This window comes from Myiozetetes cayanensis, unplaced genomic scaffold (genome assembly GCF_022539395.1).
Source record: "Myiozetetes cayanensis isolate MyiCay16 unplaced genomic scaffold, myiCay2020 scf27, whole genome shotgun sequence".
In the NCBI taxonomy this organism is placed as follows: domain Eukaryota; kingdom Metazoa; phylum Chordata; class Aves; order Passeriformes; family Tyrannidae; genus Myiozetetes; species Myiozetetes cayanensis.
Genome location: NW_026087488.1, coordinates 3,865,382 through 3,886,369, shown reverse-complemented (window position 1 = coordinate 3,886,369; position 20,988 = coordinate 3,865,382). Strand labels below are relative to the sequence as shown.

General features: G+C 62.0%; 1 protein-coding gene across 3 annotated transcripts in view; it reads left to right on the top strand.

Moving 5' to 3' along the window:
* The window catches only part of ABR (ABR activator of RhoGEF and GTPase), a 35,932-nt gene extending 15,131 nt beyond the window's left edge, over positions 1–20,801 (top strand). For all 3 annotated transcript variants that reach the window (XM_050321648.1, XM_050321647.1, XM_050321649.1), the window contains 21 exons: positions 569–673; positions 1,133–1,318; positions 1,763–1,870; positions 2,469–2,529; positions 4,696–4,748; positions 4,897–5,037; positions 5,376–5,497; positions 5,614–5,779; positions 5,872–5,994; positions 6,069–6,144; positions 6,276–6,380; positions 6,764–6,838; positions 6,976–7,073; positions 7,186–7,317; positions 14,937–14,996; positions 15,087–15,196; positions 15,471–15,610; positions 16,100–16,234; positions 16,497–16,602; positions 18,225–18,372; positions 18,523–20,801. In XM_050321648.1, the coding sequence (XP_050177605.1) occupies positions 569–673; positions 1,133–1,318; positions 1,763–1,870; positions 2,469–2,529; positions 4,696–4,748; positions 4,897–5,037; positions 5,376–5,497; positions 5,614–5,779; positions 5,872–5,994; positions 6,069–6,144; positions 6,276–6,380; positions 6,764–6,838; positions 6,976–7,073; positions 7,186–7,317; positions 14,937–14,996; positions 15,087–15,196; positions 15,471–15,610; positions 16,100–16,234; positions 16,497–16,602; positions 18,225–18,372; positions 18,523–18,612 (2,340 nt within the window). In that variant the 3' untranslated portion in view covers positions 18,613–20,801. The remainder of the gene's footprint in view (positions 1–568; positions 674–1,132; positions 1,319–1,762; positions 1,871–2,468; positions 2,530–4,695; positions 4,749–4,896; positions 5,038–5,375; positions 5,498–5,613; positions 5,780–5,871; positions 5,995–6,068; positions 6,145–6,275; positions 6,381–6,763; positions 6,839–6,975; positions 7,074–7,185; positions 7,318–14,936; positions 14,997–15,086; positions 15,197–15,470; positions 15,611–16,099; positions 16,235–16,496; positions 16,603–18,224; positions 18,373–18,522) is intronic.
* Positions 20,802–20,988: the final 187 nt, after the last annotated feature.

The following is a 20,988-nucleotide window of genomic DNA, read 5'->3' as shown; positions in this document are numbered from 1 at the left end:
GCATGACAGGATGGTTCAGGGGCTGGGGCACCCATGTCTGGACGCTGGGAGAGCCTCACTGAGGGTCACAGGCCAGCCATCTCCCTGCCACGAGGGTCGTGCCAGCATCAGTGCTGCAACAGACCTGGACGCTGGGAACTGCCCCAGTGCCACCAGGCAGTGACTGCTGGGGTGGCACGTTCCCGGGAAAACCTCAGCCGAGGGAAAGGGTGGTGCCGGATCACGTGGCAGCACCATCCACGCCAAGCATGATTTCACTGGGCGTCTCTGGACTCTGCCCTGGGAGAGTCCTGCCATGCCGTGCGCCATCCTGGAGCGCTGCCAGCGGCGCCGGGCTCCTGGCCAGCCAGGAGCAGGGAGGGGAGAGGAGCCAGCACAGCTCGTGGCTTCCCAGCTGGCTCCAGCTGGGCTCTGCTGCCCCTCGGGCACATGCCCGGACCTTGCCACGGAGCTTTCCTAGCACTGGCAGGGATGTGTGCCCAGGGGGGGATGCCAGGGATGGGCTGGTGGGATGGGGTGTCTCCTTGCATGCCACTTGCTCAGCCAGGCTCCTTGCTGTGTTCCGTAGGGCGAGCGAGAGGCTGGCAAAGGCCTGGAGATGCGGAAGCTGGTGCTCTCGGGTTTCCTGGCCAGTGAGGAGATCTACATCAACCAGCTGGAGGCCCTCTTGTTGGTGAGCACAGCCCCTCCAGGGATGGCCCTTGGCAGGGATGGGGGATGGATGGATGGATGGATGAATGGAGAGAGGGAGTAATTTCTTCCTGGACAGCTTCCCCCAGGCAGGTCTGGCCTGGGTGATGCCTGGGTGGGGGCAAAGCTTCAGGAGCCACACTGGAGCCAGCCTTGCTGGCCTGGCTGCCCATCTTGCCTTCCCCATAGCCCATGGGGGAGGTATTTATAGCCCTGCTTCCTCTTGTGGACTTGCTGACCTTCATGGCCGAGACACTGCTGCACAATGCGGGGTCACCACCACAGGGAAGTCTGCGGGGATGCAGAAGCCCAGAGTGCCCCTTGGTGCAGCTGCTGGCTGGGACCTGTCCTGGGCAGCCCTTGCTGCTGGCTCAGATCCTCCTCATCCCCAGTGTTCCCTTCCCAGCCCTCATCTCAAATGCTCTCCCTTCTCCGTTGGCAGCCCATGAAGCCGCTGAAGGCCACGGCCACCACGTCGCAGCCTGTCCTGACCCTGCAGCAGATCGAGACGATTTTCTACAAGATCCAGGACATCTATGAGATCCACAAGGAGTTCTACGACAGCCTGTGCCCAAAGGTGCAGCAGTGGGACAGCAATGTCACCATGGGCCACCTCTTCCAGAAGCTGGTATGCACCTTCCTCAGGTCTTGCTCCACTTGGAAGAGAAGGAGGGCCGGGTCCTGCTGCTGCTTTGGATGTACAATGGGAGCATGGGCTGCACCTGTGGGTGCTGTGGCCATGCTGGGGAGAGGCTGAGGAGAGGGCGGGTTGAAGGGCGCTAGGAAGCAGTTAAAGCTTCAGCTTCCGCTCTCTAGGCACTTGTTATCTCTCTGTTGGATTTTGGAGCTTTGTGGGGGCACAGGACTGGACAGGAGCCCCACCATCCTGCGCTGGGCAAGAGCTTTCCCTGCAGAGCAAAATGTGTGGCTGCCCAGATGGCTGTGGTGTGGCAGTGTCCTGCCAGGAGGGGACAACTCTGGGCAGAGCCCCCTCAGGGGTTGCCAGGCTCCTTGTGCTGCAGGGGGGCTTCAGCATCCTGCTGGGTGCCCGGCTAACCCCCCCTCCCCGCAGGCCAGCCAGCTGGGTGTCTACAAGGCCTTTGTGGATAACTACAAAATCGCCCTGGAGACAGCAGAGAAGTGCAGCCAGAGCAACTACCAGTTCCAGAAGATCTCGGAGGTAAGCTGGGATAGGGCTGTGCCAGTGGGACAAGACTGTTCCCCAGGCTGTCCCAGCACAGGGCAGAGAATGCTGTCCCTGGGGGCTTGTGGTCTCTGGGCATTGCAGGAGTTTGTCCCTCACCTTGTGCAAGCTCAGGTTGGGCTCAGCCCTTGCTGTCACCATGTCAGGGGTGCCAGGGCAGCCTGCACCAGCTCATCCCATCCAGTGACCGTGGGTGATGGGCACCTGTGGCTCATCTCCTGTCTCCTGCTGGCTGCATCTCCATGCCTGGCTCCCCTATAGGAACAGAGACCTCTGTGGTTGTAGCTGGAGCTCCCTGCTCTCTCCAGCCCCTCTGCAGCAGAGCTGTTCATCTCGGTGGGATCACCACCATGTCCCAACTGTGGGGCACAGCCAGAGCTGCTCCCAGCCAGGCAGTATCCTGTACAGCCCACACCTCCACCCAGCACCCACGTGTGACCTCCAGCGTGACCAGGCTGGGGCCGGGGGGAGATATCAGGGTGCAGAAAGGGTTGGGGGGGGACCCCATGATCTTGAGCAATGACTTTTCCCCCAGCCCCCTGCGGGCTGCACTGATGGCCCTTTCCTTCCCTAGGAGCTGAAGGTGAAGGGCCCCAAGGACTCGAAGGAGAGCCACACGTCCGTCACCATGGAGGGTACGGCGGGCGCGGGGAGGGGGACGCAGCCTTTTGTCCGCCCGCGGGACCGGCGGGGATGAATTACAGAGCAGGAATTACCGAGCAGGAATTACCGAGCCGCTCCCCCTTTGTGTGCCCGTGTGCGGAGCCGGCGAGAAGGGCGGGGGGGTGGTGGGTGTCGCAGCTCTTTAGGATGCTGTGGGCGTGCAGCAGCCCCCCACCCCCTGCCCACCCCTCCTCCCCGCCCGCCGGCCGTGCCCAGAGCCGTGCGGAGGGGCCGATGCTGTGCCGCAGCCGGGCTGAGCTGCTGCGGGGCGGCAGCGATGGCCGCGCCGAGACGGGGCTGCCATGGAAATCCTCGTCATTGTCCGGCTCTGCTGTAACTGCACCTACGGTGAGGCGAGGGGGGGCGGCTCCGAATTGGGGGGTGCCGGTGAGGGAGCGATGCTGAGGGGATGCTGGCCCGGGGCTGGCTGTGCTTGCCCGGGCGGGGGCCGGGGGTTGGGGGGTGTGGAAGCTGCGTCGTGCTCTGCAGCCTGAAGTTGGGAGCGTCTTTGTTCCAGGCTGGATTGAATCATCTTGGCTCCGGCACACGCGGCCACGCGCTCGCCGTGCCCGCCGGGCAGGGGCTCGTGCCGGCAGCGGGATAGAGGAGCTTGGATGGGCGGGGGGGGATCCTGGGCTGGGGGACCCCCCATGTCTGAGCTGTGCCGTGCAGATGGGGGTAGGGAGGGGTCCCCATTTGCCTGCCGGAGGCTGTGAGCGTCGTGGGGCTGGAATGTCCATCTCTCCGTGGCTGGGAGGAGAGGCACGGGGCATCCCTGACTGCTGCTGCCTGCGTCTGGGTCCCAGGCTGGCGGGACTGTGCCGGCTCAGCCTCTCCCAGTGCCCTCCAGTGCTTTGAATGTGTCTGTAGAAAACGCAGCGTGAGGGTCCATCCTACCGGGGGTGTAGGGTGGTGAAAAAGGGGGGACACCCTGCCTGACCCCTCTATCCCAGAGCAGGATTCTCGCTGGCTGTTGCAGGGAGTGGGGCTCTGGCTTTGCCCGCTGGCATGGAGTTGTGGGCGATGCAGCCTCTGTTTGGGGTCCAGGTTGGCATCCTCACCTCCTGAGCAGAGACCCCCAGTTCACCAGGATGGGGGTCCCTCTCTCAGGTTTGGGCACCACAAGGCAGCACCCTCTGTTGTAAAGGGGATGGGATCTCCCCCACAACCCAGCACAGGGTGAGGAGATGGCAGCTTTTCTTCCTCTCCCATGAGCCCGAAACCTGGCCCCTCTTGGCACTGGCAGTTTGGGGAAGTGCTCCAAAGTGAAGGGAAAACCCAGAGGCATCAGCCTGTCTGGAACCAGCCTGGGGAAACACAGCAGTGGCCAGGCATGGGGAACAGCCCTGTGAGTGGGATCTGTGCCTTTGCCTGCCCAGAGAGCCAGGAGGGAGGAGGAGGGTCTGGCTGCTTCCAGTGAAATGTGCCTCTGAAGAGCCTCCTGTGGGGAGGGTGCATGGCAGGAGAAAGGGGGTGTCTGTGCCCCACGTTTGAGGCAGCTCTGCTGCCCTGCCCCAGATGGAGCCTCACATGCAGTCATGGGAGGCTGTGGGGAGGGGACACAGGGCAGTGGCATTGGGATGATGCCTTGGCCCAGGCATTCTCTGTAGGTGGGGGTTTTGCTGCTGCTGGAGCAGCCTGGGTTCCCCCAGCACCCAGGGCCCGCTGGGGTGGTGGATACAGGGCGTTCCATGGGGTGGCAGAGCAGGGACAGGGCCCACTGCTGAGCCAAAAGGAAACTGAAAAAGCTGCTGTGGGTGACGAGCAGCTCTTCCGCTCCACAGCCACCGCCAGTGTTGGTTCACTGTGCACGAGGACATCCTTTGCCACGGGAGGGGGGGTGTGCTGGCACAGCTGTGGTGGGACATCCCATCCAGCAGTCAGGGTGGAGCGGTGTCACCGTGGCTGTGACCACACAGCAGCCTGGCGTGGTTCCCCGTGCCCCCAGCGCAGCAGGGAGCGGGGCTGTGGCACTGGTGGCTAACCACTGTCCCTGTCACTGACATGGTGGTCCAGCTGCTGCTGGCTCTGTGCAGAATGGATCCCCGGTGCTCACCCAGGGCTCTGTGCAGACCAGGGTGGGAGATGGGCCAGGGCTCCAGAAGGAGTGGCTGCTGACACCTTCTCTCTCCCCTCAGCTCTGCTGTACAAACCCATCGACCGGGTGACACGGAGCACCCTCGTCCTGCACGTGAGTGTGACACCAGTCCTGGGGTACAGGGGTTGGTGGGAGGCTCTGCCTCTGTTGTTCCAGGGGATGTGCAGCCATGGGGAGTGCTGATGGGAGTTCTCCAGGGTGGGTGCTCTCCAGCTGCTCACCTGTGCCTGTCCTCTTCCAGGACCTCCTCAAGCACACTCCAGCCGACCACCCTGACTACCCTCTGCTCCAGGACGCCCTCCGCATCTCACAGAACTTCCTGTCCAGCATCAATGAGGACATCGATCCCCGGAGGACAGCGGTCACCACCCCCAAGGGCGAGGTGAGCCAGTGGGGTGGGCAGTGGCAGGGCACAGGGTGAGGGCTGAACCCTCTGCCAGCCCCTGGCTGGTGTCTCCACCCTGGGGAGCATCATGGTGCTTGGCCAGGAGATGGAGGGGTTCCTCTAGACCCCTAGAGCAGATCTGGGCACAGTGTTAGGGCTCTACCTGGTCCTTGCTGCTTGCTGGGCATCCTGTTGACTCAAAATAGCACGCAGAGGACACGAACCTTCCTGTACACCTGGTGGCTGAGCCATGGAGAGGGACAGGAGCACCCACTCCCCCAGTTGGTTGCCCTTTGCTCTCTGCCCGCTCTCAGAGCAGCCCCACTTCCCCACAGACCCGGCAGCTTGTCAAGGATGGCTTCTTGGTGGAGCTGTCGGAGGGCTCGCGGAAGCTGCGCCACGTCTTCCTCTTCACCGACGTGCTGCTCTGCGCCAAGCTGAAGAAGACAGCTGTGGGGTAAGGAGAGTGCTGGGCACGGGGGGAATGTGTCACAGTCCTCTGTCCTCCGGAGGGCTGGAGGATGTGCCAGGGAGAGGGTCAGGCATCACTCAGCATCCGTGCCCTGTCCGCAGGAAGCACCAGCAGTACGACTGCAAGTGGTACGTGCCCCTGGCCGACCTGGTGTTCCCCTCGCCGGAGGAGTCGGAGCACTGCCCGCAGGTCCATGTCATCCCTGACCACGAGCTGGAGGACATGAAGATGAAGATCTCGGCCATCAAGAGCGAGGTGCAGAAGGAGGTGAGAGCAGGGTGTGGGAGGCTGCTGCTGGGGTGGGTTGCCTTCCTCGGGGTCAGGGATGGGACAAAGCTCTCTCTGCTCCCCGTCTGCAGAAAGCCAACAAAGGGCAGAGCCGGGCCATCGAGCGCCTCAAGAAGAAGATGTTTGAGAACGAATTCTGGCTGCTCCTCAACTCGCCCGCCATCCCCTTCCGCATCCACAACCGCAACGGGAAGGTGAGGAGGGTGGGCTGGGGGCTGGGCTCAGCCCTACCTGCAGACAGCCTGTCACATCCCCCTCTCTCTTACAGAGCTACCTCTTCCTGCTGTCCTCTGACTACGAGCGGTCCGAGTGGAGGGAGGCCATCCAGAAACTGCAGAAGAAGGGTAAGTTTGGGGCTTCCTGGCCCCACCAGGGGCCACAGGGAGGTCCCACAGGATCCCAGTCTGCTGCTTGCCAGTTCCCATGGCCAACACTGTCTGCATACCTCTGAAGCTCCTCTCCTGTCCTCTCACAGACCTCCAGGCCTTTGTCCTGAGCTCGGTGGAGCTCCAGGTGCTCACAGGATCCTGCTTCAAGCTACGCACTGTCCACAACATCCCGGTCACCAGCAACAAGGATGGTGAGTGTTCACTGGGTCCCTGCTGTGCAGGGGACAGCTTCCCACCAGGTGGCACTGCTGGAGCAGCGTCGGGTTCCCAGGCAGAGCCATCCCAGCTGCAGCACGAGGCTGCTTTTGGGGTCTCTCCAGAACCCCAGTGGGCTGGGCAGGGTGAGACCCAGCCAGCACTACTGGGAACCTCCCCAAGGCCTGTCCTGCAGCGGAGAGCTTGGGATGTCAGCAGGGCATACAGAACTTAGGGACAGCTCTCAAGGGGGTTGGGGACATTTGGATGTCCCTGCAGGCACCCATTGCCTCCTGTGGCCAAGGCTGCCTCGGGGACAGCCCTGGGGCACAGGAGGTGTCAGCTGAGCCCTGACACAGCCTCTGCTCTCTCGTCACAGATGATGAGTCCCCTGGGCTCTACGGGTTCCTGCACGTCATTGTCCACTCTGCCAAGGGCTTCAAGCAGTCTGCCAGTAAGTGTGGGTGCCCCCCTGCTCCGAGGGGCCGGTGCGATCAGAAGGGTTGGGGTCCAGCACTTGGCCCCGCTCTGTGGTCCCCGGGGAGCTGGTGGGGATGTTCCTTGGGTGCTGAGCGGTGTCTGCTCCCCCAGACCTTTACTGCACGCTGGAGGTGGACTCCTTCGGCTACTTTGTCAGCAAAGCCAAGACCAGGGTTTTCCGGGACACCACGGAGCCGCAGTGGAACGAGGTGAGGGAGGGTGGGATGCAGCCAGGGGGCTGCGCTCCCCATTTCCCTTCAACCCCAGGTTTGGAGCTGCTCTGGGGTGCTGGGGTTGAGCCACCCTCGCTCTGCACCCCAGGAGTTTGAGATCGAGCTGGAGGGCTCCCAGTCCCTGCGCATCCTCTGCTACGAGAAGTGCTACGACAAGACCAAACTCAACAAGGACAACAATGAAATTGTGGACAAGATCATGGGCAAGGGGCAGATCCAGGTATGTGCTGGGGCTTTGGGGCATTTTCTTGCCCAGCAGTGAACCTCTTGAGGCCAGGCACCTGAGCTGGGAGGGCTGCTCTGGAGTTATGCCTGGGATGAGCGAGTTATGCCTGGCGGTGTGGACAGGCAGCTCCGCTTTTGGGAATGGGGTACAGGGATTGTGGGGATGAAGGCAGTGAGGTTGGTGGGCTTCAGGGGTGTGGATGATGGTCCTGGGGCACAGTGGCTGCAGGAGGAGGTTGAACAAAGTGAGAGGGGGTCCTGCAGAGGCTGGCAAAGCCAGACCTGCCCCCCAAGATGTGCATCCAGTCCCAGCTGGGCTGGAAGTGTTTCCATTCCACTGCCTCGTGTGCTGCGGCCCCGGGGGCTGTGGAAAGGGGGTTGGCAGCTGCCCCAGGGAGGGCTCTGAGCGTGCAGCCCCCCATCCCTCCCCTGTTCCCCTCTGCCACCATCTGCCTTCCCTGTGCCTCCATCAGCTGCTGTTATAGCAACGGGGTTTCCAGGGCAACGACTGAGCTGCTTCTGATTGGTGGTTGCCAGGCAGGGAAAGATGGAGGCCTGGGCTGCCCTGAGATGCTCCCAGGTGAGCAGGTCTGGGAGGACAGAGCAAGGGGCAGGCAGCCCCCAGACCCCTCAGCCCCCAGCACCCACCTTGGCCAGGCTGCAGGGATGCCCAGGGCAGCAGAGGATGGTTTGGGATGGGGGTGCCCCTGTGTTTTCCTGGTGGGGACCCCTGGGCTGGCTGCCTTCCCAGCTGTGCTGGGGACAGTGTCACGCCTGGGACGCAGCCTTCAACCCCAGGCCGCTTCAAAGGGCCCAGTGTGGCTGCCTGCTCCGTGGGAAAGCTACTGAGGGCAGGTCCCAGGGGAGTGGGGAGCAGCATGGAAACGCTGCTGGGAAGGGGACATTGTGGGGGACAGCACCAGCAGGGTGGCAGAGGGGGGCTTGGCTTCACCAGCAGACTTGTTCTTACCTGAAATCACCCGTCTGTCGCCCTCTCCCCGGGAAACAAGTGGTGTGGGGGTGGCACTGGGCCAAGCAGGAGGGCCAGGGCAGGGAAGGGGCTCAATGTCCCGCGGGGATCAGTCCAGCTGCGCTCTCGGAAATAGCCTGGATCAACAAACATGAGTCATGCTGGGAGATGCGGGGGTCGGGACAGGGACAGCACAGCTCGTACCCGCTGTGCAAAAGTTGTGGGGGAAGGAACGGAGAGAGAGAAGGTCCTGGGGCTGCTTATCCTGAGGAGGGCCTGGCTGGACAGGACGGAGCAGTCTCAGGGTTGGGGCTGTGCTGCCGTCACCCAGAGCCACAGCGTGGTTTCTGCCCCAGGGGTGGGGTGAGTGCCAGGACAGGGACAGGGCAGGATGGGTTGTGGAGCTGTGGGTTGTAGTCAAGCCCCAGTGCTGCCCTCCTGCCCTCTACCTGAGCTGTTCAGGCAGAGATGCTGCCCTGGATGGTCCTTACCCTGGCTGGTCTCTGGGCTCATCATGAGCTGCTGCTGGTTCTGGATACCAGCACTGGCATCAGCAGCTCAGCAAAGGTCCAGGGTGTTTTGGGGGCTGCCAGGACGGCCAAACTCCCCCAGCAGCCAGCTCTGTGCCCACTGCCCAGTTCTAATCTGGCCACCCAGGCTCATGGGTTGGTCACAAAAGCAGCTTATGAGCACCATGGACTGGTGGGAATGGGTCAGTGTGTGAGGGGGTTGCTGCAGCCCCTCTGTGTGGGCAGTGGGGGCCTCCTGAGGCTGCAGAGATGCCATGGGGTGGGAGTCACGCCCTGCCAGCAGAGAGGACATGGCTGGGTCCATGGAGAGGCTGGGGTTGGCACCAACCTCCTTTCAAGCATCCTGGCAATGCACCCTGAGGGATCTGCAGCATGGTGAGCCTTGGACTCCCACCCTGAGCCTTGTCCCTGTTGCTGGTGGAGGGTGGGCACCCTGTGCTGTGCCACTGGCTGTAGAGTGGAAAGGTCTGACTCCTGGTTAGCATTAACCCTGTTTAGATGTTGTTAACCCCATTTTGTTTGGGGTTTCTAAGGCTGGAGCGTGCTGTGGTCGAGGCAGAGCTGCTGTGGTGGGCTTGAGTCCCCTGTGCTGCAGGGCTCAGCCCTGCTCTGAGCTGTCCCAGGCGCTCCCAGCAGCTGGGCTGTGTCTGGTGGGTGCTGGCAGGGGTGTGTGGTGCTGTGGCAGGGTGGCAGACAGATGTTGGGGTGGGCAAAGCAGGCTGTGAGTGCTTGTGCCCATACTGCAGAGGAGAGAGGCTGGGGCATGTGAGGAGGTGGGCAGTGGGCGCCTGAAGGGGGTCTCAGGGTGATGGGGCAGGATGGGGCAGCCCTTTCCTCAGCCCGTTTGATGCACAGGGAGATGTGGCTGTTGGAGCAGAGTCTGTGTTGTCATGGGCACGGTGCCTGCTGTACCCTCAGGGAATTGCTGCCTGTCTGTCTGTCTGCCGCTGGCGGAGGCTCTGGAGGGGGAGATTTGTGGTGTTGGGGCTCCCCAGACCTGCAGGGATGACCCATATGGACTCCTGGGGCTGCTGAGGGATGAACTGGGGGGCAGTGCAAGTCCCCTCCAAGCCTGCACCTCCCCATATCCCTGCCAGTCAGGAGAAGCAGCAGGCAGGAACTCTTCAGGTTTTCCATCCCCCTGCCCACATCACCCCCTGGCAGTGGGGCTGACAAGGGCCTGGGTACTCTGGGGGGCCACGGTGGGTCCCCACCTGTCCCTAGGCCTGACAGGAGACCCCAAAAGTCCCCTCCCTGTGCCACTTACTGGGAGCAGGAGAGCCAGCCTGGCTCCTTCTCGGAGCTGGGAATGCTGCAGCCACCAGCGGCGACGCCTCCGGGGCCGCGGCTGCCGCTGGCGCTGCGAGGCAGATAACAGGGAAGGGATAACAGCGGATAACGAGGGATAAGGGCGGCGGGGAGCCCGGGCAACCCCCCAGCCTTGCCGAGCGGCGGCGGGCGGCAGGGCGAGAGTTAAACGCGTGGGGGCCGCCGCGGGGGAGGGGGGGCTGCCTTTGAGTCACTTCCTCGCAGGGGGAGGGAGGCTTTTGGGGCTGCCGAGCTGCCTCGACAGCCTGGCTCGCACACCCTGAAGATGAGCCCTGCCCGCTCGCCTCCCCGCCGCCCCAGCCGGGCTCCCCTCGCCGGCCCCCGCTGACCTCCCCCCGCAGCAGGAAGGATGCGGGTGCTCTCCTAACCCAGCCCCGGGCACCCTTCCCGGCCACGCTCGTCTCGCCTGCCCGGAGCCGAATCGCGATGACGGAGGTGCTGGTGCAGCCCGAGGGCAGCCCCGGCCCCGTGGGCGAGCAGCCGGAGCGCGGCGTGGAGGAGCCCGAGGGGAAGCGACCCCCCAACACGGGCGCCCGCCTCTGGGGCAGAGTGCGCAGCAAACTGCTCCGGCAGAAGGTGCTTCTCGGGCGGGGAAAAGGGGGGAATGGCTGGAGGGGACGGTGGTGGGCTCCGGGTGTCGCTGGGCTCTGCTGTGCGTGGCTTTTTGGTGGGCAGTTTTGTGGGGTGAGGGGCTCAGCCGGGGGGGCTTGTGGGGAGAGCTGAGTGCTGTGTGGTCCATGCACGGAGCTGTTTGGGTGCTTTGGGAGCTCTTAGGTGTAGTTGGCAGCCTGTGAGGTGCTTGTTTTCCTCCTTCCCTCTCCCTCTGTGTGCTGGGGAGCTGGGAGAGCTGAGCTGTTTACACGGGGGGTCCTGCAGATGAAGGGCAGGGAGCCCCCCTGCTCAGCCCCAGGGCTTGCCCAGGAGGTAGAGATGTTTGTGGGCTCACCAGGGGTGGCCTCCTGGGGTGCTACAGCACCCAGTGCATGTGTATCCCCTCTTCCTTGGTTTGCAAACCCTCCTCCCGGGTCCGTCCAGGCTTCCCCCTGCTCGCAGCTGTGTCGCAGCCACATCAGCCAGTGCTGCCCGTCTTTGTGGGAGGACAGAGGGCAGGGGTGGGCAGGGGAGGGGACAGCACCCTCACAGGCCGTCCCAAAATCCCCATGGGAATGCCTGGGGGGTTCCCTGTGTGGGGTACCCCCTGTGCAGGGAGCTGCTGGCCCAGGGCTCAGCTGTGACCACGGGCAGGGGCTGCCCAGGCCCCTGGGGGTTCGGTTTGGCAGCAGCGGGGCCGCCTGTGACGCAGCGGCATTAACCTCGATTCTGTGCCGCTGCTCCCGCAGAGGGGATTAAGGGGCAGCGAGGGCTGGTGGGGAGGCTGCCCAGGGGCTGCTGCCGGCTGTTGCTGGGTCAAAACAAGAAGGGGTTTAGTTTCTCAACCCCAGCCATCCCCGCTGTGGCCGCTGGCTTCCCTGCCGGCTGCTGCCCAGGAGTGCTGGGGCTGCAGAGCAGGATGTGACCCCGGTATGCTCCTGATGTGCCGCGGGCGCTGCTGCTTCGCAGGTCACTCTCAGCGGGGCTGTGAGTCGCTGCTTTTTGGGGGGGCTCTGCTTTGCCACTGGCAGCTGCTCTGCCCCACAGCACCGGTCGGCTCAGAGACTGTCTGTTCCCTGAGGAGGGAGCTGCTGGCCTGGAGGTCTGGTGGGGGATCTGCTTGCTGGAGCCAGGGCGTCCATGGGTGTCCATGGATGCAGCGCTGACGGGAAGCAATGCTGGCTGTAGCAGCTCCTCTGGGATCCCGCTCCCCAGGGCTGTGGCAGAGATGACCTGGCTCACTGAGTCACCCGCTTGCTTCCGATTGCTTCAGCCCAGGCTGACAGTTGGGTGACCTCATGGGCGTGAGGTGTGAGGAAGGGACATGCCCAGCCTGGCAGCCCCTGCCCTGCTGCAGCATCCTGGCACCTGGGGCCCTGGAGAAGCCAGCATGAGGGTTTGGAGCCCTCCCAGTTCCTTACCTGGGAGGTCTGGGGGCCCAGCACTGCCTGGGTCTGTCTTGGCTGCCACTGCCCATGTAGGAACTGTATCCACAGTGCCACAGCCTGGAAGTGTCTTGAGGACAGAGTTCCAAGATGTGGCCTCATCTCCTCAAGTCCAGAGTCTCCCCATGCACAAGACAAGCAGCAGACATTGTGGTGAGCACCAGCAGGACCGGGGTCCCTCTGCCACTGGAACCTCCCCAGGACACACCAAGTGCTGCTGGGCTGCCGGGATGTTCATCGCCTGCCATGCTGCCTCCTGTTCCTCCACAGCCTGGGGCCTTGTCCTGCAAGCAAACACCTTTGGATAATTTGGGAAACCGGAATAATAGCATATCCTTGTGCCAGGATCAAAGGTTCTTTCACCTCACCATGGATGAGAGCAGCACTGCAGTGGATGCTGGCTTGGCACGGATACCACCATGGCTGAGAGTCCCTGCGATGCAGGAGGGAGCGGCCTGGAGATGTGCTGGTGACCTGGCTGAGGTGTTTCCCCAAGCACAGGCTGGTGTTTGAAGCCATCTGACCCGCCCTAGAGGAGCTGACATCTCATCCTGCACAGCCCTGGCATCAGAGGCTGCTCCCCAGGGCTCCCAGCCCAGCAGTTCCCCACTGACCTGGGATGTCCCTGCGTCATGCTGGAGCAAGGCAGCTCCCTTTGGAGGAGAAGGAGATGGTGGTGGTAGCTGAGATGGGGTGTTTGCCAGTGCTATGTGGGCAGGAGCTGCCTCTGGCTCTGTGGGTGGATGCTCCCATCCATCCTCCCACGCCTGGAGACGAAGCATTGGACGTGGCTTTGCTTCCCGTGGGGATTGGGCAGCGTGGTGTGCTGCTGGCTGTGTGGAGCGCTGGGGGGGAAAGGTTAGAGGAGCACCAGGGCCAGGCCACAAACAGTGCCCCAAGGGGTGCACAGGGACCTGCTCCAGCTGCAAGGGGGCTCAGGCTGGTGGGGCCAGCAGAAGTAGCCCAAATTTGGGCCACGCTGGCCATGTGGGGAGCTGGATGTGGATGGTTCTGCCCGTCCAGGAGGAAGGGGCTGCGGGGAGGTGACGTGCTCAGGGTAAGGTCTGAGGCACTGGTGGTAGCCCACCTGGCTTTTATTAAAGCTTTCTCCAGAGCCCTGCTAAAGCCCTTCCAGATGTGAGCTCCCAGGGCCACTGGGGCCGGAGGGACCTGGGGCGTGGGGATGGGGAAGGCGCGTGTGGTGGTTGCAGTTAAAGTCACGTTGCAGAGCAGGGAGGCCCACGGCTCCTGACCTGGCTGGGGGGCAAAGAGGCTGCGCTTCTGCTGCCGTGAGCAGGATGGGGATGTGTGGGGAGAAGGGCTGAAAGCCCCTGGGACAGTTGGCGTTGGGTTGGCGTTGGCCGTGGTGGGTGCAGGGGGATCCGGTGCTGCGGATGTGCGCAGAGGATCTGGAGCAGCAGGGCTGGAGCTGGCAGTGGTCTGGCTGCAGTCTCGTGATCCTGGTGTCCAGACCTGCTGCAGGGTCCCATGGGAGCCCAGGGCAGCTGCAGCCTTCCTCCTCCTCCTCCTTCCACTCCCCTTGCTGCCGTTCCCAGCAGCCGCAGGGCTGGCACGGAGGAAGCAGCGTGGCACTTGCTGGGCTCTTCTGTGTGCCGGGCTGGGCTTCTGTGACCAGGGAGGGCTCTGTGTCAGGAGCCATTCCTGGGCCACGCTGGAGACAGCAACATTTCTGCCTTGCTGGAGACCCCAGTGTTTCCTGTGGCGCTGCAGTCGCTGAGGAGCTGCTCGGGCTCACCGTGACATGGGATGGACATGGGATGATGCCACCGTGCTGGGTCTGTGCTGGAGAGTCAAGGGCAGCTTGAGCCTGTCCTTGGGACTGTGGGGTCTTGGTGTGCCAGAAGGGACGTGAGTGACCCCAGGATCCCCCCCATCACGATGGGCAGGGAAACAGCAGCTCTATGGCTGGAGCAGCAGCTCTGGACATCTTTGTGCTCGCCCGGAGCATCTCCCAGCCCAGCAGCTGTGGGGAAACTCCTGTGTCCTTGCAGGGTGACCCCGTGTGCTTGGTGTGAGTGTCTCCTGGCAGCTGTGTGCCCCCAGCCCTCCACCAGCTCCCACATCCCATCCCCTTCCCCAAGGGGACATTAGTGCTGGGCTCTGCTTAGCTGCCCGCCCTGTGCATTACAGGGATCGATGGGGCTGGGTCGATACTGCCGGCTGGGGACCAGAAAGCCCCAAAAGGCCACTGCACCCGCCTCTGCCCGGCCCTGGGGCCCAGAACCCACCACAGCACGTGCCAGGGCCTTGGGAATGCCGGCACCTCTCCACGGCAGCCGGGCACCGGGGCAGCATCACCGAGTCCCCCGCTAGCCCCAAAGCCAGAAATAGCAGAGCCTGTCATTCCCAGGGGTTATAAATAGCCTTGGCTATGGGGAGATGTTGTTTTTCTGCATGGAAAACGCTGCCCTAGTTCTGTTTCATCAATCTGCCGCCAGAAATAGTCCTAATTTCTTGGAAATTTCTTGCTGCTCGGGTGTGCATTAAAGCACTGCCTTGCGGGGGCTCCAGGGAGGGCAGGATGGGGAGGCTGAGCCCACCTGGCTTCAAGGCATGGCCAGAAGGTACCCCAGAGAGGAACCTCTCCATCCTCTTGTCATGAGCAGCATTTTTCCCAGGAAGAGCATGTCCTGTGCCCTACACCATCTGTGGATCAAGGGTTTTTGGGGACACCAGGCTGGCATGGGGCTGTGTCCCCATGGAGCTCACACACCATCTCTCCCCGCAGCTGGACCCTCAGGCTGTGCAGACGAAAAACTGGCACATGGATGTGATTGAGATGAATGGGGTAAGTGGGGCTGGGGGAGCCCCTCTCTGGGATTGCAGCCCTTTCCCTGTGCCTTCATGCCAGCCAGGACTCACCCCCTGTCTCCCACAGATCAAGGTGGAGTTCTCCATGAAGTTCACAAGCAGGGACATGAGCCTGAAGAGGACCCCGTCCAAAAAGCAGACCGGTGTCTTCGGGGTCAAAATCAGCGTCGTGACAAAGTAAATGCAGGGCTGGGGGCGCTGATGTGCTCTGGTCCCCGTGGGTGTGGGGTTGCAGCAGGTCCCCTTGCTCCGTCCTTACACCCTGTTGCTCATGCCAGCACTGGGGAGCTCAGCTTTTGCTCTCCGCTGGGGACTTGCCCATTCCCTTCATCAGCCCCATCCTTCCCACCCAGCAGGCCCATCCTGCCCCTGGCCCGGGGTTTGCGGGGCTGGGCTGATCCCTCTGGGGTGCCCTGGGGGTGTTTGCTCACGGATGTGCTTCCCGAGCCAGGCGCGAGCGCTCCAAGGTGCCTTACATCGTGCGCCAGTGCATCGAGGAGGTGGAGAAGAGGGGCATCGAGGAGGTTGGCATCTACAGGATCTCTGGCGTCGCCACTGACATCCAGGCGCTGAAGGCTGTCTTTGATGCGAGTGAGTGTCCTGGGGGAACATCTGCCCCTTGTGCTGTGTCCCTGTGGGAGGGTTCACAGGCACCGAGGCCCCCCTGCCCTGCGAGCCCAGGGTCTGGTCATCGCACTGCACGTGTGCAAAATGTGCTGCTGGGCCCGGGGAGGGGCTGGGGGTGAGGAGGAGGAGGGTGTTACTGGGAAAGCAAACACCCAGAGATCCCAGCCCTCGTTTGTGCCTCGATGCCTCTGAGCTGCCGCCCTCCTGGCTGGCTGCTGGGAGACACTGAGTCAGGGAAACGTTGCACATGGATTTGCAAATTGTTCCGAGTCCTGTTGCCCAGCCAGGCGGGAACCACTTGGGTTTTTCCCAGCCTCAGCCTGGCTAAAGGGGCTGTGAACCCAGCAGTCCTGTCCCTGCCCTCCAGCTGGCAGCCTGCCTGGAGAGCTGGAACGATGAGAGCCAGAGGGGAAGGAGGGCAGGAGGCGTCACATGTGGGTGCTCTCTGGACAGATAACAAGGATATCCTGGTCATGCTGAGTGACATGGACATCAATGCCATCGCCGGCACGCTGAAGCTGTACTTCCGTGAGCTGCCTGAGCCCCTCCTCACTGACAGACTCTACCCCGCCTTCATGGAGGGGATTGGTAAGGCCTTGGGGAGGAGGAAGGGGTTGGTGTCCAAATGTGGCTCTGTTTGGCATTGCCTGCTCTGGCTGGGAGATTCCTGAGGGTTCTTCCCAGCTTGACCCTCTTGGTCCTGGCTCATTCTTGCTGGCTGCAGGTCAGCTCAGGGCTCGTGGTGCTGCTCCACGGTGCTCATGCACTGATTGCTGGGGGGCATCTGGCCATGGTGGGTCCTGCTGCTGCACCAGACCCTGTCCTGAGCCCTCTCCCTCCTTGTCTCCAGCCCTCTCAGATCCTGCTGCCAAGGAGAACTGCATGATGCACCTTCTCCGCTCTCTGCCTGACCCCAACCTCATCACCTTCCTCTTCCTGCTGGAGCACTTGAAAAGGTAAGGGCTTAGGGGATGCCTGAGGCTGGTGGGAGGTGCAGGACGGGTCTGTCTCGCTGCTTTGCTGTGGGGATGGGGCATGAATGGAGTTAGAGCTGCTGCTTGATTCCTGTGCTGCCTGCACAGGCTGATCCCAAACTGGCAGCAGATGGTGCAGTGCTGGTGCAGAGCAGGGCTGTGGGCAGCAACCAGGGCCAGCAACAGCAGCTTAGTGTTGGGCAGGCATGGAGGGGCCCTTTCTTCTCCTTGCACCTCCAAGAGGGTGCAGCCCCAGGTGTGTCCCACCTGCCCCATCTCTCTGGGCTCTGGCATATTCCCCAGGGTCCTGGCCAGGCTGCAGCCTGCTCAGACCCTTTGGCTGATGTCAGTGTTGGTTTTCCACATCTCTCTGTGGGTCCCGTAGGATGCTGGAGGGATCCTGGAGCTGTCCTGCTCTCTGAGAGCAGCCCCTGGTGCCCCAGGAGCACTGGCCACGGTGCCAGTGGGGCCTGTGCTGCCCCTGGCCACTGATGTGGGTCAGCTCTGCAGGGAGCACACATTCTCTGGCAAGATGCAGCTCTTGGCTGCTTCATCCGGTGTGCAGCTGGTTGGGTGAGCTCTGTGGGGAGCAGCTGACCTCGGCTCAGGACAGGGAATCAACTGGGAGTGGTGCAGTGTCCCCTGAGCGGGAAAGCAGTGCTGTGTCCCTTCCCACCGCTCCAGCAAAACAAGGTGCAATAATCCCTGGCACCTGTCAGCAGGGGGTGGCCAAGACCCAGCGACAGTCAGCTCTGGGAACACATCTCAGAGGTGCAGGTGACACCCTGTGAGTGTCAGCAGTGCGTGGTTTGACAGCCTTCATCTTGTCCCAGATGAAGCCCATCCAGACCTGGGGACGGGCAGTTCTGGGGGTCACTGGAGGCCTGAAAAATGTGGAGGGCACGGTGCTGTGAGGAGGGCAGCAGAGCAGCACACAGAGCCTGGCCACGAGCTTAGGACTGGGGCTCACAGCTCATGTTACTTGCATCATGAAGCCTTGTTGTTTTTTTTTTTTCCCCTCTGGTTTGGCTAAAACCAAACAGAAAAAGTGATTGATGCTGGGGGATGGGGGAAGGAAAAATCCCTTTCCATCCTGAGAACCGGGCACAGCCAGTTCCCACATCTGCTCCCCTGGCCAGGGCTCAAGCGAGCAGCCTGTGCCGGGGAGCACAGCTGCCTCCTAACATGGCAATGTTGTGGTCCTGCTTCCCTCGATGCTGGCAGGGCTCCCACAGGGTTCTTGGGGCAGGGAGCCTTGTGGGGAGTGGGTGCAGGGGGCACAGGCTGGTGAGGAGCTCCCGTAGCCTGCTGGGGTGGGGAAGGGTGGAGGCCCCGCAGCACAGCAGCGAGGGCTCGGTTGCTGCCACATCACAGCCAGGGCTCCCGGCCAGGCCCGGCGGCTCCGGAGGAGGCCGTGAAGGGGGCAGAGCTCCTTGCCCTGCACCTGGGTTTTCTGAGGGCTGTGAAGTGCAGTGGTGAGCTGGAGGTGCCCCCCTGGGGCTGGGAGGAGGGAGAGCAGCCCTCGCCCCCCACATCACCCCATGGCTGCCCTGCTCCAGAACAACGTTAGGGGCTGACACTCCCTCTCTTCCTGTACCCCACAGGGTGGCTGAAAAGGAGCCTATCAACAAAATGTCTCTCCACAATCTGGCCACGGTCTTTGGGCCGACACTGCTGAGACCCTCAGAGGGGGAGAGCAAGGCACACCTCACCTTGGCCTCCGACATCTGGTCCCACGATGTGATGGCCCAGGTAAGAGCAGTGCTGGCAGTGCTGGGCGGGGAATGGAGGGGTTCACCTGCCTGTCTGGGTAGATTTGTCGCTCTCTGCTGCACAGGAACAAGGTGGGAGGCAGCAGCTCTTCCCCTTCCTGCAGTAACACCCCCCATTTGCCTTCTGCAGGTCCAGGTCCTTCTCTACTACCTGCAGCATCCTCCCATCTCCTTCACCGAGCTGAAACGCAACACACTTTACTTCTCCACAGACGTGTAGCCTGCAGGGAGAAGGCACCAGTTGCAAACACTCCCAGCTCCCTGCTGGGGAACATGGACTGGATCGCAGCCCCCAGGGAGCCCAGCCCAGGCCCAGGACGGTGCCGCCTGCAGCTCCTGTACAATCGCGTTCCAGGGGCCCGGTCCCACCGTGCCTCTCTGTAAAGTAGTCGTGTCTTCTGTCCCTCCTTGTGTTCAAGAATTGTTTTTATGTATATTTGCTCAACGGAAGAGGTAGTGACTGACAAGGGCTGTGGACACAGGCTTCCCCCTTGGCTAGTTTTCTCCTGGACTCCTTTCTGCCCGCTCACTCCTACCAGGCACCCCTGACGCCTGCAGTGCCCCACGAGTGCCTATTTTGCTGCCCAGCTCCCTTTGCCCCACGCCTGCATGTGCAGCACTGGCTCGCTCAGGGCCTGGGAGCTCACGGGCCTCCCTCCCCGGTGATGGTGACGACCAGCTCTGCTTTGACTCGCTGCCTGCGCAATCCTTGGACCCCGTGCCTGGATCCCGCTCTGGCCCGAGCAAACCTGGGACCACGAGGGCAGAGGGGCAGGTGCTGCTTCCTCCTCACCTCGGCTCTTCTGGGTGTTTTCAGGCCAGTCCCCTCTACAGCCCTAATCCCGTGCTTTGCCTGTGTGTGTGTAGCATGGTGGTTACTTCCCTCGCTGGATCTCGCCTCATTTTGGGATAACCCCTCACACAAGGCTGGAGCGAGAGGTGCTGTGCTGGTCTCAACCCACAGCAGGCTGGAGGGATGGCCAGCCAGGCAGGTCTGCTTCCTGTGCTGACCCCATGTCTGTGCTCTGGCATTGACGGGGTCCCATCAGGGCACGTGGAGCCCAAATTTCCCCAGTGTGGAAATTTGGCAGGGCACAGGGTGCCAGCTGTTGTACACCTGTGAGGCACTCACGCCCCTGCCAGCCCAGCACTGCCATGAGCATTGCATGCACCCTGTGTCAGAGCCTGCCAGGGCACCAGCATTCCTGCTGTGCCCATGGGAACGAGGAGGTTTTTATTTCCCTCCTTGGCCGTCCCCACTGCACCGGGCACATGGCAGCACATGGAGGCAGCCAGGCTGCCAGAGGCCAGTGCTCTGGAGCAACTGGATGGTCACCCAGCCTGGAAAGCAGCACAGAGGAGAAGGAAAGCCTTCATGGCCTTCCCATCCATGGCAGAAGGATTAGCCGTGCCCGGCCAGCTCAGGTCCGTCTCAGTGGCTCCGTTCTTGTCCCCTCCCAGGCTGATGACCGGAGTGTCAGGCCACGTCCCAAGGCAGGATGGCCACGTGCCTGCACTCGCTGCCAGGCGGTGCTCCGGCCACCTGAGTGCCTGGCTCCCAGGATGTCCCCCACCCTCCCACACGCCCAGGTAGGTGTTGGTACCTGTTGGGACACAAAACCTTTCGCTCTGTGAGCCGAGTCCGTGTTCTTATGGGAGAAGCCCCCCCCCCACCTCCCCGACTGCGTTGGCCCTGTGCTCTCCTGTGCCAAATGGAGATGGATGAGAAGTGACCAAGCGTATCCCCGACAGCGGCGTTGCCTTTCCCTCCCCACTAACGGACTGTTCCAGGTAGAGCCCGGCCCCTGATGCACCAGGTATGTCCTCAGCCCACCTCCCTGGGGAAGGCAGCACCTGCCAGCCCTGCACCAGCAAAGCGACAAGGAGGGGAGGTCTCTCAGTCCCCCTCCAAAGGGCTCACACTCCAGACCCTGCTCCTCTTGACTACCAGCTAAACAGAAGGGAAACAGCATTGCAGAAAATAACCAGGCGTCTGTCTTGGCCCTGGACCCAGCAAGGAGGCCGAGCTTTAGATCTGACTGCACAACGGACCCCTGTGTGTCTGATTTGTTACATGTGTCCAAGTCTGTCCACGACACCGTCATTCCAGATGCAGACTCTGTACAGCCAAATCTCCCCCCGTGCGACAGTGGCTGGAGGCCTGGTCCCCATGACTGGCTTTTGCTTGTCCCTACAGGAAGGAAAAAGAGGGGGGGGTGGACTCTTGCAGCTACAGGTAGAATAGAACTGTTAATTAATATTTGACTTTCAAAAGTTGTTAAGGATATATTTTTGTTTGTGTTCTGTTTCAATTTCTGTAGATTATAAACTTTAAATGGCTGTAAAACCATGTGAGGAGAAAAAAAAATGTTAATAAAAATGCAAAGCCCCAATATTTGCACAAAAGAAGCCCTGTGGTGTTGCTGTTTGCACTAACTGATCACCTTGGCATCACAGCTTTACTCTTTCTATATAGTGGAGTTCTTGCTAGCTGCACTTCAAGCCAGTGGTATATGCACAGGCAGTGTGCCAGGCAATATTTGAAGAGATTTCTTATGGTTTGGGCTCCATCCTTGCTTTTTGGGGGAAAACAAAC